The sequence below is a fragment of the Vanessa cardui genome, chromosome 6 (genome assembly GCF_905220365.1).
Source record: "Vanessa cardui chromosome 6, ilVanCard2.1, whole genome shotgun sequence".
NCBI lineage: Eukaryota > Metazoa > Arthropoda > Insecta > Lepidoptera > Nymphalidae > Vanessa > Vanessa cardui.
Genome location: NC_061128.1, coordinates 14,971,949 through 14,990,093, shown reverse-complemented (window position 1 = coordinate 14,990,093; position 18,145 = coordinate 14,971,949). Strand labels below are relative to the sequence as shown.

At 36.1% G+C, this 18,145-nt stretch overlaps 1 protein-coding gene across 1 annotated transcript in view; it reads right to left on the bottom strand.

The window, feature by feature from the left end:
- The window catches only part of LOC124530704, a 56,576-nt gene that overhangs the window by 15,923 nt on the left and 22,508 nt on the right, over positions 1-18,145 (bottom strand). Inside the window, exons 3-4 of the mRNA XM_047104960.1 lie at positions 15,711-15,846; positions 11,183-11,316 (exon numbers count right to left, since the gene is read on the bottom strand). Coding sequence (XP_046960916.1) covers positions 11,183-11,316; positions 15,711-15,846 — 270 coding nt within the window. The remainder of the gene's footprint in view (positions 1-11,182; positions 11,317-15,710; positions 15,847-18,145) is intronic.

Sequence of the window (18,145 nt, the reverse complement as noted above, 5' to 3'; positions counted from 1 at the left end):
GACCCCAAATAGAATTGGATTAAGGGTAGGAGGATGATGGTACCATTTCTATATTCTACCACCAAATAGCAATTATTAGTTTTATTCTGTTGAACGGTGAGTGAGCTTGTGTAACTACAGGCTCAAGGGAGATAATTTCTTTATTTCCTAGTTTGGTGGGGCGATGTAAGCAATGGTTTAAATTTCTAACGGCGCCACTGACGTCAATTTGGTCGTCCGCCAACACGTGTTAGGAAAAAGAGTTTTCTATTTTCGCACTATTTACACCCAGTTACTAACTCTGGTATATTATTTTATAAAACCAGAATGTTTTCTACGAAACTACTAATTGAAAATTGCAAATTGCAAACTCTCAATTTCTATTTTTATTAATCAACAACAACACAAATGTCAGTTAGATATAAACATATCACAGTTTATTCACAATACGAATTCAGTCACTTATGTAGATAGAATCGGTTACTTCGTATTAATTATCAAACGAAATTAATATTTTTTCCATTTCTATTAAATGTGGAAATAAAAACGGTGACTTATATTTTCAATATTAATTAATTTCACTATTTTTTTTTTTGAGGAAATATACTTTTTTCAGATCTTTTTCAACATTTAAAAAATACAAAAATCTTGTCTCAGCTCAGTAATCTGTTGAGTTTCTTGCCGGTTCTTCTCGGTAGAATCTACTTTCCGAACCGGTGATAGCTTCACTTGATTGTAAAATGACGATTCAAAAGTGCTTGTAACTTACTTGAAAAATTTATTTAATTTTGATTTTTGATTAATTAATTAGAGTTTTTCTCATTTCTTCTTTTTTTCTCTATTTCAGTTTTTCTCTATCTTCGTGTGTCCTTGAAGTTCAAGTTATAAGAAATAGAACATCGATATCAATTGAATTAGTAGTTTATCTGATAATGAAATAAAACCATTATAATATTAGTAGGACAAAATATCAATATATCAAAAAGGTTTGATGGAAAAGCATGTTTGAATTTGACCTTTACTCATTCATTAATCAAAATAATGAATTTTACGTATGTACTACGTATCTAGCTTTTATGTGTGTTGAAAGATTGAATTTTCGTGTTCTACTAAAATTTGGTATACAAAATCAATAATGACGTCATTGGGACATTTTAATTGCCGATTAATATTAGAAATACGAATGTGATACAAAATATTATTTGAATTGAGCCATGAATGCCCAGTGGTTAGAACGCGTGCATCTTCACCGATGATTTCGGGTTCAATCCCAGGCAAGCAACTCTATATGCATATATTATGTGTTTAATTTGTGTTTATAATTCATCTCGTGATCGGCGGTGTAGGAAAACATCATGAGGAAACTTGCATGTGTCTATTCTGCCACATGTGCATTCCACCAACCCGCATTGGAACAGCGTGGTGGAATTGTTTGTAATTTTAATATATTTATTTCTTGTCTAAAATATTCAGTTTAATCTTAATTAGCTTTATTTCCATAAAATTGTATAGTCAGCATTTATAGTATTTTAAAAGGGCTGTCGTTTTGTTAAGACAGTTTACATGGTAATATAAGTTCATGTCAATAAAATGAATTGTTCATGAGCTTATCAGTTTATTTAATCCAGAAGGCAAGTAGTTTAATGGCACGGACATTTCTTATTACACTTATTTTTTTGTTTTGGAATGTACATATATCTTTGATAGCTATGTTGTACTATTATTAATGATATGCACTAATATATACTATCGTACTAATGTACTAATATCCGAACCGGTGGTAGCTTCACTTAATTGTTAAATGACGATTCAAAAGTGCTCGCAAAAGCCCGCTTGAATAAAGTTTATTTTGATTTTGTTTTCATAAACTATAAGCTGTACATCCCTCACTTGTATTTTACTTAAAACTCGTTTATCCGGACGTAAAATATTTTACATAACAAAAGAATTTATCAGTTAGAACATTTACAAGTACGGAAGATTTATATATGCAGCTTTACATGACGATACCCAAACCCTTGGTGAGACCCTTTCAAAATAGATTAAACATTTTTTTCATATCTGATCAGTTCTTCGAACACTCCAGTATAGTTTACATTCGTTCAAACTCTTATTTAATCTATATTGATCCCACTCATCAGATATTCTACCGCCGAACACGTACCCAGTATTGTTGTGTTCCGGTTTGAAGGGTAAGTCAGTTATACAAGAGACATCTTAGTTTCTAAGGTTGGGGGCGCATTGGCGATATAAGGTATGTTTCATTTTTGTACGGCGCTATTGTCTATTGACTATTTTGAACAAACGATAAATAAATTGAGAGCACGTATATAAAATTTTAACAAAAAGAAAAACCGACTTCAAACAAAACACTATTTTAAAACAAATGAATATGCACGAAAAAGTAATAAAAATAAATGCGTATTCAACATATTTTTTAGAGTCTTCCTAAGTTAAATGAAATGAAAAATATTAGACTACTTAAAAGTCGATTAACGATTATATCATGTAGTTATAGTTATTGTTACATTTGGAGCCGGTGTCAGCCACGGTGCCCTTGCCCCAACAATCAAAAGAAAAAAGCGATACAAGCCCCTTGATTGATCCAGTATATTATTGTGTAAAAGGTAATTTGTAAAAAACATATTTGTTAAAGTATTCTCGTATTGTTTTTTGATAGATATACTGTAGGGTTTTATTGGCTGACACCGACTCCAAATATAACAATAATTATAACTACATGATATAATCGTTAATCGACTTTTAAGTAGTCTAATATTTTTCATTTCATTTAACTTAGGAAGACTCTAAAAAATATGTTGAATACGCAATTATTTTTATTACTTTTTCGTGCATATTCATTTGTTTTAAAATAGTGTTTTGTTTGAAGTCGGTTTTTCTTTTTGTTAAAATTTTATTTATTTTTTGATTTTAAGTGAAGCTGATGTTGACTAACTATTTTTTTTTAATATGGATAGATTAAGCGTTCCGTTTATATGAGTCAGAAACTACTTCGAGGACAATTTCAAAGGAAACTTGCGAATAAAGCAAAAATAGACTTTCGAAAATGCGGATTTAATACGTCACGCGGCGTAAACTACAAGGATCCCTCGAAAGAGCTGTAATCGAACTCAGCAAAAAAACTTTGAAAAAGACCAACTATATTTCGTACATCATATGACATCACATCACATACACAAAATTTGATTAAAGATAGTAAGAAATTCTGCCCCATATCGCACCCTAACTGCGAGCCGTATAGGAATTCCATCACTACATAGTATAAAACAAAGTCGCTTTCTCTGTCCCTATATCTTTAAATCTACGCAACGGATTTTGATGCGGTTTTTTTTAAAAGATAGTGTGATTCAAGGGGAAGGTTTGTGTATATAATACATGAACAATATAGTAAAGAAACACTGATAATTTTAGAAGTTTGCGATGTGATGTCGTAAATAAACAAATTCTGTAGTATATTTAGTATCAGTATTGCACCCGTGCGAAGCCGGGGTGGGTAGCTAGTTGATTATAATATTCGACTATGATAATTACATAAACATAACCACAGTACGGAAGGTGACTCAAATATCCAAATAACCTATAAATAAAAGATTCGACCGAGTATCGCTAACGTGCTCCTCAGAATTGTTCCGTTCCCTTCCGTTCCGTTACTTTGTCATGGATCCTGTGCTCAGAACCTTACCAAACTTTCACCAAATTACCCTTGAAGTATATATTTTATAATAAAAAAAGAATTATCAAAATTGGTTAACGTAATTTTCAGTTATTCACCTATTTGTCGCGCATATACATAATGCAAATTTAAGACTTATGTCGTTTTCACATGGATACCATCATCGGAAAAAAAAATAAAAAAAATGGGACCCCACGGGAAGCACTACCTTTCAAACAAAAAAAAAATTATCAAAATCGGTCCACCCAGTAAAAAGTTATGAGGTAACAAACATAAAAAAAAAAAAAAAAAAAAAAAAAAAAAAAAAAAAAAAAAAATACAGACGAATTGATAACCTCCTCCTTTTGGAAGTCGGTTGAAAATATGATTTAATATACAGTACAAAAAATGGTTTATCAATGTGAGCTATACAAATATTAATAAATAAAATTTTAACAAAAAGAAAAACCGACTTCAAACAAAACACTATTTTAAAACAAATGAATATGCACGAAAAAGTAATAAAAATAATTGCGTATTCAACATATTTTTTAGAGTCTTCCTAAGTTAAATGAAATGAAAAATATTAGACTACTTAAAAGTCGATTAACGATTATATCATGTAGTTATAGTTATTGGTATATTTGGAGCCGGTGTCAGCCACGGTGCCCTTGCCCCAACAATCAAAAGAAAGAAGCGATACGAGCCCCTTGATTGATCCAGTATATTATTGTGTAAAAGGTAATTTGTAAAAAACATATTTGTTAAAGTATTCTCGTATTGTTTTTTTGATAGATATACTTTAGGGTTTTATTGGCTGACACCGACTCCAAATATAACAATAATTATAACTACATGATATAATCGTTAATCGACTTTTAAGTAGTCTAATATTTTTCATTTCATTTAACTTAGGAAGACTCTAAAAAATATGTTGAATACGCAATTATTTTTATTACTTTTTCGTGCATATTCATTTGTTTTAAAATAGTGTTTTGTTTGAAGTCGGTTTTTCTTTTTGTTAAAATTTTATTTATTTTTTGATTTTAAGTGAAGCTGATGTTGACTAACTAATTTTTTTTTAATATGGATAGATTAAGCATTCCGTTTATATGAGTCAGAAACTACTTCGAGGACAATTTCAAAGGAAACTTGCGAATAAAGCAAAAATAGACTTTCGAAAATGCGGATTTAATACGTCACACGGCGTAAACTACAAGGATCCCTCGAAAGAGCTGTAATCGAACTCAGCAAAAATACTTTGAAAAAGACCAACTATATTTCGTACATCATATGACATCACATCACATACACAAAGTTTGATTAAAGATAGTAAGAAATTCTGCCCCATATCGCACCCTAACTGCGAGCCGTATAGGAGTTCTATCACTACATAGTATAAAACAAAGTAGCTTTCTCTGTCCCTATATCTTTAAATCTACGCAACGGATTTTTATGCGGTTTTTTTTAAAAGATAGTGTGATTCAAGGGGAAGGTTTGTGTATATAATACATGAACAATATAGTAAAGAAACACTGATAATTTTAGAAGTTTTCTATGTGATGTCGTATATAAACAAATTCTGTAGTAAATTTAGTATCAGTATTGCACCCGTGCGAAGCCGGGGTGGGTAGCTAGTTGATTATAATATTCGACTATGATAATTACATAAACATAACCACATTACGGAAGGTGACTCAAATATCCAAATAACCTATAAATAAAAGATTCGACCGAGTATCGCTTACGTGCTCCTCAGAATTGTTCCGTTCCCTTCCGTTCCGTTACTTTGTCATGGATCCTGTGCTCAGAACCTTACCAAACTTTCACCAAATTGCCCTAGAAGTATATATTTTATAATAAAAAAAGAATTTTCAAAATTGGTTAACGTGATTTTCAGTTATTCACCTATTTGTCGCGCATATACATAAGGCAAATTTAAGACTTATGTCGTTTTCACATGGATACCATCATCGGAAAAAAAAATAAAAAAAATGGGACCCCACGGGAAGCACTACCTTTCAAACAAAAAAAAAATTATCAAAATCGGTCCACCCAGTAAAAAGTTATGAGGTAACAAACATAAAAAAAAAAAAAAAAAAAAAAAAAAAAAAAAAATACAGACGAATTGATAACCTCCTCCTTTTGGAAGTCGGTTGATAAAGCGGTCTTAATTAATATATTTTTAGCCGGTATACATGTTTTTCAGATATGAATTAAATATTTATTTGTGTTCATGATTGTTCATAGAATTCGTTTTTTATATTTATTTTGATAAGATCATATATTTTGTAACATCGTCTGCATTGATATGCATTATAATGAACGATTGGTATATATTTATATATTTTATGATATAAGGGTACACGTCAAAGGATCACTTTTTTTTTTTTTTTTTTTTATGGCATAGGTGGCAAACGAGCAGGAGGCTCACCTGATGGAAAGTGACTACCACCGCCCATGGACATCTGCAACACCAGGGGGCTTGCAGGTGCGTTGCCGGCCTTTAAGAAAGGAGTACGCTCTTTTCTTGAAGGTTCCCATGTCGTATCGGTTCGGAAAAACCGCCGGCGAAAGCTGGTTCCACAAAGTAGTTGTGCGAGGCAGAAAATGTCTGAGAAATCGCGCTGTTGTGGATTTTCGGACATCAAGGTGGTGCGGGTGAAACTTAGAGTTTTGGCGAGATGTCCGAAGGTGAAATTCAGCAGCCGGGATTAATCCGAACAATTCCTCGGAACATTCCCCGTGAAAAATTCGGTAGAAGATGCAGAGTGATCCAACATCTCTACGCAAAGCCAAAGGATCAAGGAGATCGGAAAGGGCTTGATCGTCGATAACTCGGGCCGCTCTACGTTGAATGCGGTCAAATGGAAGGAGCTGGTACTGAGGAGCACCCGCCCAGAGGTGAGAGCAGTACTCCATGTGAGGCCGAATTTGCGCCTTGTAAAGTTTTAGGCGATGGGCCGACGTGAAATACTGTCTCGCCTTGCTGAGCACACCCAGCTTTTTTGAAGCCAATTTGGCTTTGCCTTCCAATTGACCGCGGAACTGAACGAGGCTCGAAATATCAACGCCAAGTATTCCGATACTACCTGTAGCGGCTATCGGAATGTTCTCAAATTGTGGAGATACGACAAATGGTGTTTTTTTAGCGGTTAACGCGCAAACTTGCGTCTTTTTGGGGTTGAAATGGACTAGATTTAGTCGGCCCCAATTCGAGACTTCGTTTAACGAAGATTCGATTTCAGACACAAGTTTGATCCGGTTCTCTTCGACGTTTTCCCGAGAAATATTAGCGCGGCCGGTGTATAAGGTGTCAACGGTACTGTCGTCTGCATAGCAATGAATGTTCCCGATTTGCAACAAATCATTGATATGCAGAAGAAACAGAGTGGGTGATAGGACGCAGCCTTGTGGAATACCAGCATTGACGAATTTTAAGTCAGAGCATGCACCGTCGACAACGACCTTGATGCTCCGATCTGCCAAAAAGCTGGTAATCCAATTGCATAATTTCCCGGGAAGCCCATAGGAAGGAAGCTTCGAAAGAAGCGCTTTGTGCCATACACGATCGAAGGCCTTCGCTATGTCCAAGCTGGCTGCTAATGCCTCCCCCTTGCTCTCAACTGCTTCAGCCCACCTGTGAGTAAGGTAAACTAGAAGATCACCGGCTGAGCGACCCCGACGGAAACCGTACTGGCGGTCACTAATCAGCTGATTCTCCTCTAGGTACCGCAGGAGCTGGCAGTTAATAAGGGACTCCATTACCTTGGAGAGCAAGGAGGTGATGGCTATAGGCCTATAATTGGACGGATCTGAGCGGTTGCCTTTTTTAGGGATCGGGTGCACCAAAGCTGTCTTCCATGAGTTCGGGACGACGCCTAATGTGTAGGATTGCCGGAAAAGACGCGTTAAGACCGGTGCCAACTCGGGAGCACATGTCCGTAGCACGATTGGAGGGATGCCATCAGGTCCACTCGACTTATGAATATCCAAAGAAAGAAGTGCTTTGCGAACTGCACTTTGCCGGAATTTAACCTCCGGCATCGTGGTATCACACCGCGGAATTGTCGGTGGAGACTTTCCTTGGTCATCCAGAGTCGAGTTCGACGCGAAGAGAGAGCCTAAAAGATCAGCTTTCTCTTTCGCGGTATGGGCCAATGACTCACCGTCCCTGTGCAGAGATGGAAACGAAGGCTGATAGAAATTCCCTAAGACAGCCTTAGCGAGAGACCAGAACGCACGTGTTCCTGAAGGGAGGCGCACCAGTCTTTCGCCAATTCTGCCAATGTACTCCGTCTTCGCCCTAGCAATCACGTTTTTGAGGGACCTAGAAGCAGAGTTATATTCCTTTTTGAATGCGCTGGTATTTACATCACGAGACGCAGATGCATTAGCCCAGGTTTGATAGCGTTCCCACTTTCGGCGTGATGCCGTTTTGCAGAAGCGACCAAACCAAGGCTGGGACTTGCCACCGATGGGTACTGCAGAGTAAGGAATGAATAGTTCCATACCCTGAAGCACCACATCGGCAACAGAGTTAGCAGCAGCGTTCGGATCATCCGGCGAGAAACAAATCTGCCCCCATGGGTAAGATGCAAAAAAAGACCGCATCCCATCCCAATCTGCTGACTTGTAGTGCCATACTCGACGGCACCCAACAAAGCGAGGCCTTGAGTACCGCATAACCAGCACTGTACTCCGGACGAGACAGTGGTCCGACGAGCCCAGAGGGGGATCGACGGTAACCTGATAGCCATCCGGATGCGAAGTCAGCAGAAGGTCCAACAGGGAAGGTGTAGGATCCTCCACATCCGGTATTCGCGTTGGCGAGTTGACAAGTTGTGTCAGATCATATGCTTGAGCGAAGTCCAGAACAGATCTACCCGCATGATCGGTGGTGCGTGAGCCGAGCCATTCAGCGTGATGGGCATTAAAGTCGCCCAGAATAATGATCTCTGCGGATGGAATCTGCTGCAGCACGGAATCTGTAGCCAATTGGACGTGCTCAACCAGTCGGTCGGTTTCGGCATTACCGCTATGGGACCTATAAAGGCACGCATAGATTCGCGGATGGTCATCGCAGTCTACACGCAGCCAGATAATCGATAGGTCCTGTCCTTCAAGGCTGCCGAGGCGTCGAGAACAGATATCATCTCTGACGTAAACGCATACCCCAGCTCGTGGCACAAAGGAATGTTCCAATTTGTACCCAGGGTACGAAAGAAAAGTCGTATCGGCAGGAGAAGATATCTGGGTCTCGGTTAGAAAGAGCAAGGCCGGCTTCGCCGTTTCCAGATGGTAGTGAACGGCGTTGAGGTTAGAGTTGAGTCTCCTTATGTTGCAGAAGTCCACAGCGAGGGTGGTAGGGGTTGCCTTATGATGCCTGCTCCGCTTGCCTCGAACAGTGGCGAGCGCAAAATTGCCCCCCCCCAGAATTTGGAGGGCAGCCTGGGCACCCCTGCTCAGGTGGTGTATGTCCTGAGCATGGATGCCCAGAGAGGGATTCTCCACCGCTGTCGCTGGTGGTACCCTCCTGGGGTAATTTAACCATATTCTGCACAACCATCCAGTTTTGGGGGGGAGGGGGATTGGGCCTCCGGAACTCACTTACCGGGCGAAACGCGGTAGCATAGCTACCACTTTACGCCGATTTTAAGTGAGAGAGTGGTACTTCCCCGGGCGTGCCGGCCCATTCGGCTGTAACCCGAAGGTATACAGCGTGGCACTACCACTTACCAGATGGTAAATAATCACTATTGTTCATAGACAGTGGCGTTGTTAGATATACAGATCATTCTTTACTTCTCCAATGCGCTATCTTTCAAACTAAGATATCATGTTCCTTGTGACTTTAATAAAAATACTTATCCTTACCGTAATATGACAACACTATATTGCTGTTTAGCGGAAGAGAATCTAACGAGTAATTGGTACCTTTTAGAAAAACGCATTACGCATTTCTCTCGCGTAGTATGTTACACTGGCTATTGATCAGAATGTAATCATCCTGGTTGTTTTATACTGGGGATACCGGTGTACCTAGTTCTAGATCCTGGTACCGGGATACCGGTATCAAGTCCGTTAAACTAAGATCGCTTTTTATGGTACCGCAACGATGACTAAGTTGTACCAGTTGTACCAGTTGTAAGGCTATTTTGGAAACTTGATTAAAATACGATATCATTGTATTTTAGTGCGTTAATAATATAATGTAACATAAAAAGCCAACTTTAAATCATTAGCTAATTATATTGCCGTTCTAAGTGGTAGTTATTCTAGCTCAATTCATTTCTAATAATATTACACTGTGACCCAGAAAAAGGTAAGTCTGTGGTATTATACATTATGGTACGTCTCAAACGGCTATCGGCGCATTTACAATATACAGTAAAATGTAATATTCCTAATCTAGTCAATGGTTCTAAATAACTTTGTATAATAATTCGAGCCCACTTAGAAAGGTTTAGTTAGGCTTATTAATAAATGTAATTTTCTTGGTAAAATAAAGTATAATAGTAATGAACATAGGTGATCATTAAGTTAAAATTCGTTGATTTTGATTTGATATAAAGCACTTTTTATGGAATGGGTTGGCGGACGAGCATATGAGCCACGTGATGGTAAGTGGTCACCATCACCCATAGACAATGAAGCTGTAAGTAATATTAACTATTCCTTACATCGTCAATGCGCCACCAACCTAGGGAACTAAGATGCTATGTCCCTTGTGCCTGTAGTTACACTGGCTCACTCACCCTTCAAACTGGAACACAACAATACTGCGTACTGTTGTTTAGCGGTAGAATTTCTGATGAGTGGGTAACTACCTACGCGGGCTTGCACAAAGCCCTACCACCACCAAACTTTGATTAATAGAATTATTATTAAGTAAAAGTAAGTACAAATAATAATAATAATTTTATTAAAATACTAAAATGTTATATAAACAATTGTAATAATATCATAAAAATAAAACTATGATATACATACAAAAAATATGATAGTGCAGGGATTAATGCATGCATTTTTGGGTACGTAAACCCCGACACGCATTTACTAAATCCTAGACTATCTGGCAATATCAATAGAATTGAAGAGTGACTGAATCAGGGTAATTTTAGGCACAATTATTATAATATCTAACGTTGGTAGTGAAGCCAATTGCCAATCTACAAAATATTACAGCCTTGTCTTACTTTTCCTGCTTTTGACCGATTATAAATTAAGATTGCCAATGCAACCAAAGATGTATTACATATGATTATAATAATACCCGAGCCTTTGTATGTATATGAAAAGACTATTAAACGAAGTCTATAGTCCAGCCTGTTACTAATCACATTACAAAACAGTAAAAAAGTATAACTAAGATTACATTAGCGATCCGTGATGTTTAAAAACCAATACTATTTACGGTTCTAAATCCATGCAAACCCAGGATCTAAGGTTTTTCTGATAAGGTAATAACTACAATCAACTAGTCTATCAGTATATGTTAACGTATTAGTAAGCAACTTGAATAAATACCTTTTCACCGTCAATGTCCCAACTGAGCACCGTCGCCGGGTATGATCGGCCTGACGTGCAGTTCAAGAAAAGGGAATCCCCGCGTCGGTTCTCTTGTTCGTTGCCTGTTATTCTCGGGCCTTCCCGTGGTAAGTCTGCACAGATAAATCAAATTATAATAAATAATCAAAAAAATATAAAACATTATCGATAGATTATTTCTAAGAAATTGGTCCAAATATGTGGTGATTACACCAGCTGTCACTTTGTTTAATGACTGATCATTGCGATTCCAAATGGTAATTGTGCCAGCGTTTAGTGTTTACAATGCCGTAGGGCAATCTCATGGACGGCGTGTATTTTTTATAATCACCGTCTGTATATGTATTACATAAATATTGTCTTTAAAACTCGTCACTGTTAAATAGTTTACTAACTGGTAGGGATTTGTGCAAGCCCGTCTGGTTGGGCACCACACAGCCATTATGATATTTTCTATTGTCAAGAAGCAAAACTCTGTTTTCTTTTTTTCTAGTTTGAAAGTGGGTGACCCAATGAAACTACACATAAAGCGGATTTTTTTTGGAATAGGTTGGCGGACGTGCATGTGGGCCACCTGATGAAGTGGTCACCATCACCCATAGACAATGACGCTGTAAGAAATATTAACTATTCCTTACATTGTCAATACGCCACCAACATTGGGAACTAAGATGCTATTTCCCTTGTGACTGTAGTTACACTGGCTCACTCACCCTTCAAACCGGAACGCAACAATACTGCGTACTGTTTTTACACCAAGTATACAATAAACATTTTTGTTCTCATGTTTGCTGGCCCATTGACAGTAAGTAAACATCATCAAGTTGCCCTTTGCCCATATGCTTACCTACGTTATAAAAAATACCATTAAAGACAGGGTCCCAAAATGTCTATAGTTTAAAAAGAAATAACTCTTCTTTGAATTGTGTATTGAAATACAACCATAGACATGAATTACTTTTTACTTGAAGACAATTCAATTACGTGACTTGATTAGCGCTCAGATAATTAAATATTTGAAAAAAGCCAACAAATGAGCTAAGTCTCACTTTTTCAGTGTCAGGGGATTCTCGCTAAAACATACCCGGCTTTCAGGCACAGCTGTATAACATAAGAAATATTTTAATAATTTTCTCGATTGAATTATGAAAACCCTTATCAATCACAATACGTTAACTGTATGTAAAAAAAAAAAAAACTGTCGTAAGGCTGGAGTTTTATCTTGAAAACAAAAACTTCTAGGTAATCTACTTAAAACTAGCTGTGCCCGCGACCTTGTACGCATTTGAATTTAACAAAAACAAAATATATTGTAGCCTAAGTTACTCCATTATATCAGTCATCAGCTAGTGATAGTCCCATCAAAATCGGTTCAGCCGTTCCAGATATTAGCTGGAACAAACAGACAGACAGACGAAAATTGTAAAAAATATTTGGTATACATATGTACCTCGTATACATACATATTCATTCAGTAAAAAAGGGCTATTTTAATGTTACAAACAGACACTCTTATTTTGTTATATGTATAGATATCGTATGGTTAATACGAATCCTATATATATTTTTTTAAATGTAAGAAAAGAAAATATTCCCCTTCTAGCGTTCTTCAAATTTGGGGAGAAGTTTTGAAGTTTATTACTGCACGTTGCTCCAATACCGAGTACGTGTAAGACTTTCATTTGAAACATACAGGTTTTCCTTCGCAGACTTCTCGCAAGATATAAATGTATACAAAGTAACCACATCCAAAATTCGATAATGCTTGACGAAATTAAAAAAAAATAATAACTTTATATGAAATAAGTAGCACCTATAGTGGGTTAGTCAGAAGAATGAAAAGCTTACAGTTTATGTTAGTTAATATTTATTATAAATTAATACTTGGTCACAGGTTTAATGCTCGTTATATATAAACGAACAATTGGAAAATCATTCATCTTTTTATGTTACGCAGGAGGCTTACCAAGGAAAGTGATTACCACCGCCCATGGGCATTTGCAACACCGTGGAGCTTGCAGGTGCTTTGCGTTTGAGGAATAAGTACACTCTTGTCTTATTATAATATATTCTAATATAAAATAACAAATTATTATGACCCCAAACACACCAGTGATGACAATAATTAAAAAATACTCAATACAATAACATCACTAATTGAAATAACGACTATCGTTAAAATGTTCTAGGTAATTGCGTTCAACGTTTATTATTTTTGTTAATTACTTGAAAATGTTGAATGTAGAGTCAGACCTGTCCTATTATAACAATGAAATCTAATTAACAATGAGCCACTAACATTACTAAAAACATTGACACGTTACTAACAAATAATATGAAAATTATTTCTTACAAAAACTTTCATTGATAAGGTTTGTTTTTATATTTCATTGGTAATGATACTAAAAGGAATACTATGTTATACGTTTTATGTTATTCTTGGGACATTTCTAAATAATTAATAGGTTGCCCGCGAAACTTCGCGTTTATTCAAAAGATTTTGTAGCTATTTCATACCCTTTGACGCATTTATTTTCATTTTGAACTGATAAAACCTTTATAAATGAACTTTTAACGTTTTCTATAACCAGCCCGAAACTCTATAATTCTTTATATATATTAATAGAATAGATAACGGTCAGAATTTAAAATGAGATCGTACCTGATTTTTATGTGGAGCAATCGCCCCATAATCACTGAGACAAATAAGCTTACGCTCTTAATATATAAGATAGAGCGAGTGAGCAAGTGTAAACACAGGCACAAGGAACATAACATCTTATTTTCTAATGTTGGTCGCATTGGCGATGTAAGTAATTTTAAATATTACAGCGCTTTTGTTTCTGGGCGGTTGTGGCCACATACCATCAGGTTCTCATCCGCCTACCAATATCATTAAAAATAAATAAAAATGTTTAGTTGAAATTATTATAACATATTATGTACATTTTAATGAAACAGTCAAAACTTTACATATATTTTTGGGTCCCTAAAATAAATGACAAAGCTGTTTCCTTAATTACGAAATTTTATATTCCGTATAAATTTCTGCAACTTCTACGAAATATGCGTTTATGTAATAAAATACAAGGCGTTCACGTAAGGTTCATATTCCGGCATTCGCCTAAGTCAACTTTGATTACTTTAATGCGAATCTGAAAACTTATAAAGTTTCAGGAAGTAATTCCTGTTTTACGTCAATATCTTGTATCAGTCTATAACTGACCGGAAAAATATCGTTCTACTATCATATATAGCTGATATGTTCCAGTGGTTAAACAGCGTGCATCTTAACCGATGATTGCGGGTTCAAACCCAGGGAAGCACTACTGAATATTCATGTGCTTAATTTGTGTGCATAATTCATCTCGTCTAATTTCATCGAAATTCTGCCACATATGCAGTCCACCATTGGAACAGCGTTGTGAAATATGTTCCAAAACCTTCTCTTCAATGGACAGGAGGCCTTAGCCCAGTAGTGGGAAATTCACCGGTTGCTTCTGTTCTGTATTGTATTGTATTGTATTGTATTGTATCATATATAAATATGGAATTTATTCATGACTATTCTTTAATGCGGATAGGTTGGTATGGTAGAATTACATGAAATTTACTTCACCACGAAAAATGATACAGTATGTAAAAATTGATTACAATGAATTGTAGACATTGTAACACAAACACTATCTCCTATAAATTGGCTTTGGTCCTATTCGTTGCACACACAAACGTACTTGATAACTTCAAGAAACACCAATGTTTGTATTGGATAAATACTACTCAGGAGTCCGATTGGGTTGATGAACTTTGAAGCAAGTTTGTTGAATCTAGAAGGAGCCGTCGTGTCTATATCATTTACCAATCGCTTTAAGGACAGATCATCAAATCTATTTGTTTCTCTATCGCAAAATTTTAATATTCTGTATTACTGTGCTGCGTTTTGAAGACTGTGTGATTATATCTGACTGCTTGAGTATAGGCAAAATAATATAGAGCTCATGGCTTGTGACGCAGTGACGGCTTTTGAAGTAGTTAAACCTTTTTGAAGTACGAAGTTTATTTTAGAATTCGTATTCAGCATTTATTAAGGTTTTGAAATGGAAATAATTTGGCTGAAAATAGATGATTTGTAACTCGACATATGCTGGATACCAATTCTTTTATGTGCTTTAAATTTTGTGTTCACCATTTTCATATTGGGGTTGAAATGATGTTCTATGTGTACTCTAGAAATATTGGATAACATCACATACAAAGCACTTTTGATATGGAAAATCAGAAGAACCGATGGCACCAGAAACTCCCAGACCCAAAACAACATTGAAAACTAATGAATTTTCTACATCGATTCGGCCGGGAATCGAACCTGGGACCTCGGTGGCGTACACATGTAAATCGGTGTACATACTATTCGACCACGGAGGTCGTCAAACTTGGCAAAGTTTGAAGACCTCCAAACCGCAAGATATATGTTCAAAAGATCAAAGAAAAGTAATAAGTCACTTACATATGACTTCCATTTTGCTTTCTCCAGCTGCTGATGCGAAACTCGGCGCTTCAGCTGATACTTCACATCGGTATAACCCTGATGATTTCAAGGTCACCGGATGCAGGACGACTTTTTTGTCATCAGATTTTGAGAGCTGTCGAGAGAATTATCTTTTAAATTACCTTGAAAAATATATTCTTAAAACAATACTCCGATATTTTTATGCATATGAAATGAATTCAGTGGAAATTGAAAAAAAAATTGTTAGACTGCCATGTTAGCAATGTTTCTTGGATTTTGTAATTCCATAAAACAAAATTCATCTCAGTCTGCCTCAGCCTCACTATGATATATATGAAGTTAAACGCAAACGAAAGTCATGGGAACAAAAGAGGTTCTGATTTCCGCAAGTCATCTTTTGTGGACAACATTTATAATGTAATACTAAATACTGAGCCGAGATGGCCCAGTGGTTAGAACACGTGCATCTTAACCGATGATTTCTGGTTCAAACCCAGGCAAGCACCACTATATATATGTACATAATTTGTGTTTATAATTCATCTCGTGTTCGGCGTTGAAGAAAAACATCGTGAGGAAACCTGCATGTGTCTAATTTCATTGAAATTCTGCCACACGTACATTCCACCAACCTGCATTGGAACGTGGTGGAATATGTTCCAAGACCTTCTCCTAATGGGAGAGGAGGCTATTAGCCCAGCAGTAGGAAATTTATAGGCTGTTACTTTACTTTTACTAAATACTAGTCAATTATATGACGTGTCAAAGGAAAAGGGTAGTGTAACATAAACCATTCTAATGACTGTACTATTTAAATTGTGTTAGTACTTTATGTAAACGTGGTTGGATCGATATCCTACCGTCAATCAGTAATAATTAGTATGTTTTGTTCCATTGAAGGGTGAAAGACCAGGTGTTTGGTTGGTGGTACATTAGCGATAGAGAGAATGGTTAATAACGGTCAGTGGACAGTGATGATCACTCATCATCAGGTGTTACGTCTGATCATTCATCTATTACATAAGCAAATATTCATATTTTACGCTCCCTTACACTTTGCCCAAACAATTTATATATCCTGCCCTCAAATTCCCTCAAGGAAACAGAATAGTACGGAACTCACGCCTCGTGAGATAACTGGCTTTTGTGCGATTTTTTTCACATTCCGTGCATATCGATACAAAAACCGAAAGTATTCACTATTTTGATTGGTAGTTATTTTATTGTGGTTACGGTTTTTTTGAAAAGGAAACCTTAACAAAAACTCAGTTTTTATAGTGCCCAAAATATGTTCCACTTTCAAAACATTTTATATCTCGTTAGATATTGAACCTAAACTGATATCATCCTACGTTCATCAGGCGAAGATAATCAGTATAAATAAATTGGTCCACTGCTGGATGACTTGATCCATTCCTGTTTCTTCACGATATTTTTATTCAAGCACGAGTTAGATCATAAACACAAGCTCGCATCAAAAATCAGAGAAGAAAGGTTTTGTCTGAGTTTCAACTCGTGATCTAAGGTTTAAGCTCACATGACCACTTATTTTTCGCAACAGCATATTGATAACTTAATTAATTTTAGTTTTTTATTTCAAAATAAAAACGGGACTCAATGCTAAGATAGACAGAGCAGTCTAAATCTTTTCCAAAACTGTAGAAAACTCGATTGTGATATCAAACAATTGACGAACTGATCGTCTGGTGAGATAGGTATTTCAATCCTCTAAATGTACCAAGAGAGAGTACGAAAATCTAACTCGATTTCTTAAGGCCTCGAGAACGTGTTCTTATTATGATACTAGTGACCCGCCCCGGGTTCGCCCGGCTGTAATGCTGATACTACATAATATATATACTACATTTTTCTTGTCTTTACTATATTGTACATTTATTATGTACACCTTCTCGTCAAATCATTCTATCTATTAAAAAAACCGCATCAAAATCTGTTGCTTAATTTTAAAGATCTAAGCATACATAGAGACGGCAGTAAGCGACTTTGATTTTTTACTATGAAATAATTGGTAAAACAATAAATCTCAAACTAGAGATAGCCTAAACTACAATAAATAGACTTAGAATGTTGAGCCGCATTAATAAGTCTGTGTACGATAATGTCTCGCAAAATATAGGAGCAGTGCATTATAAATAGCAACCTCATCCAATTGACCCATTAAAGCAGAAAATATTAACACTTTATAACACAGAGACACGATGTTGACTTATACAAAATATAGATATGTAGAAAAAGACGCAAAATAATTATGTGATAATAGTTTTCGTATCAGTCACATTGATTTTACATTACACGTATATAAATTATTTGAATGATTAAATAATTTATTAACAATGTTTCCTTAAAATAAAATATATGGAGAAATAATTATATCAAATCAAATCAAAATAAACTTTATTCAAGTAGGCTTT